The sequence below is a fragment of the Otolemur garnettii genome, unplaced genomic scaffold, assembly GCF_000181295.1.
Source record: "Otolemur garnettii isolate 467f Iridium unplaced genomic scaffold, OtoGar3 scaffold00124, whole genome shotgun sequence".
NCBI lineage: Eukaryota > Metazoa > Chordata > Mammalia > Primates > Galagidae > Otolemur > Otolemur garnettii.
In genome coordinates, this window is record NW_003852519.1 from 1,512,784 (window position 1) to 1,515,511 (window position 2,728).

The window sequence follows — 2,728 nt, forward strand, 5'->3', positions numbered from 1 at the left end:
ATTAGCTTACATTGGTCTTTATTTCTCAGACAGGTAGGTGCTGTTGGAATTCATTGTCATTTGCCCTACAGCAGGGGAACATTAAAATAAGATAAATGGGAGATTTTATCTCTGGATTGTCATTTGTTTGTATAATCTTTATAATACGAATTAGTCCATTAGTCTGACTTGTACTTCACATCTGTGTATATACTTCTGAATGGAAAACACTGATGTTAATGAATGGAAGGCTAAAGGGTAGAATTCAGTAGAATACACACGTTTGATCAGGCATTACAGATTCTGGTTTACGTGATTAATGTCTAAGACAGGTGTCCTCAAACTATGGCCTGCGGGACATTTATCCGGCTTGCTGGGTGTTTTTGCCACCGCTGCCTATCCTGCTTAGCAACCGACTCGTCCCAGGGCCTGCAGTCCAGCCCTCCAACCATCTGAGGGACGGTGAACTGGCCCCCTGTTTAAAAAGTTTGAGGACCCCGATCTAAGAGATGGCTAGTAAAAGTATGTTCTACTTGATGAGTGACTGAACACAACTGATCATTCTCTTTTCCCTCTCTCTTTTTTTTTTTTTCTTTGAGACCGAGTCTTGTTCTGTTACCCAGGCTGGAGTGCAGTGGCATTATCATAACTTACTGCATTCTCAAACTGTGGGGTGCAAGTGATTCTCCCATTTCAACCTCATGAGTAGCTGGGACTGTAGTTAGGCACGTGCCACTACACCTGGCTAATTTTCCTAATTTTTGTAAAGATGAGGTCTCACTGTGTTGCCTAGGCTGGTCTTGAACTCCTACCCTCAAGAGATCCTCCTGCCTCATCCTCCCACAGTGCTAGGATTACAGATGTCAGCTGCCATACCTGGCCTGATTCTTTCTTGAAGCTCTCTTTCTCCTTCATTTCAAGATAGCATTTTCTTCTTCTGTTTTTCTAGCTGTTTTTTCTCAGTTTCTTTTCCTGGTTCCTTTCCCTTCGTTTTACAGTATTGTTTCCTCTTTTCATACTAATTCGTCCTAGTGCAGAGAGAATTTCTTTGGTAGACCTAAGAATTCATCTAGTCCCTTCCCCCAACACTTGCACGGTGCAGCTGCATTGCACTTCTCACTCTTCCTTATGTGTGCTGTGTTCTTTAAAGCCTTCATCGTCTTTCCTCATATGGGAAGAGCCTTCTTTCCCTTCTCATTGCCTCTCTTTGCCTTTTCTGACTCTTCCAGGGTAGTAAGTTACTCCTTCATGTTCTCCTTGTATTTTATAGGGGCCTATGTTAAAGCCTTTATCACATTGTAACATATTTGCTTATCTCACCACTGGATTTTGAGCTTGTCTAAGGCAGAGACCTAGTCTTTTTTGTTTATTCAACTTCCTCTCTCCCCAATTTATTGTCTACTTTGTGCCCAGCATTGTGTCATTATAGAAAATGTGGAAATAGTGCAGAGAGAATTTCTTTGGTATTAAGCCTTTTCTTTTTTTTTTCTAGGTCGTGATATCATTGGGCTGGCAGAAACCGGCTCTGGAAAAACAGGGGCTTTTGCTTTGCCCATTCTGAATGCGCTGCTGGAGACACCCCAGCGTTTATTTGCCCTAGTTCTCACTCCCACTCGGGAGCTGGCTTTTCAGATCTCAGAGCAGTTTGAAGCCCTGGGGTCCTCTATTGGAGTGCAGTGTGGTAAGTGTTTGCGAGGTGAGAAATCCTACACAGTTGCAGAATGAGCGTGAAAGGAGAAGGGAGGAAAGAATTACTAGCGTAAGTTATTGACCTAAACAGCTGATGATGTATTTTAGCTTTGGGAAAAGTATTAATTATAAGGGAAGAACAAATTTAAGCACTAAGTAGAAAGCTAGCATTGGCTTTCAGTGATGTTCAGTGGACTACGAAAAATAATTAAGGGTCTCATTTCTATGTTCTTTTATTTCTATAGCTGTGATTGTGGGTGGAATTGATTCAATGTCTCAATCTCTGGCCCTGGCAAAAAAACCACATGTAGTAATAGGTGAGTAACTGGCAAAAGTAAAAGACACTAGTGATGATGAATTGGGAAAAAAATCTACCAAGGCTAGGTGGAAAGGCTCTGAGGAACAGGTTTTTGTAACTTCATTTTTTAAAAATATCTTAGATTTTTTGGCTGGGGAGAGTAGATAATTTTATTTCTTTTTTTTTTTTTGTCCTTGTTCTGAAACATTGCACTTTTCTTCAACCTTTCTTAATAGCAACCCCGGGGCGACTAATTGACCATCTGGAAAATACCAAAGGCTTCAACTTAAGAGCTCTCAAATACTTGGTCATGGATGAAGCTGACCGAATATTGAACATGGATTTCGAGACAGAGGTGATTTCTCAATTTTATTCTTTTTATTTTATTTTATTTATTGTTTTTGAGACAGAGTTTCAGTCATTCACCCATGGTAGAGTGCCCTGGTGACATAGTTCACAGCAACCTCAAACTCTTGGGCTTAAGTGATTCTCTTGCCTTAACCTCCCAAAGTAGCTGGGATTACAGGAGCCCACCACAATGCCTGGCTCTTTATTTGTTGCAGTTACCATTGTTGTTTAGCAGGCCTGGGTCGGGTTCGAACCCACCAGCTTTGGTGTATGTGGCCGGCACTCTAACCACTTAGTGATGGGTACAGAGCCTCTTTATTTATTTATTTATTTTTTTATTGTTGGGAAATTATTGAGCCAGGTTATACTGCTTGTGTTTGCTGGGTGAAGTCCCTGTATTAATAGTGTCCTAGC

General features: G+C 41.2%; 1 protein-coding gene across 1 annotated transcript in view; it reads left to right on the plus strand.

The window, feature by feature from the left end:
* DDX47 (DEAD-box helicase 47) overlaps window positions 1-2,728 on the plus strand; it is a 17,154-nt gene that overhangs the window by 6,228 nt on the left and 8,198 nt on the right. Inside the window, exons 3-5 of the mRNA XM_012810062.2 lie at window positions 1,472-1,660; window positions 1,914-1,985; window positions 2,203-2,321. Of these exons, the coding sequence (XP_012665516.1) occupies window positions 1,472-1,660; window positions 1,914-1,985; window positions 2,203-2,321 (380 nt within the window). The remainder of the gene's footprint in view (window positions 1-1,471; window positions 1,661-1,913; window positions 1,986-2,202; window positions 2,322-2,728) is intronic.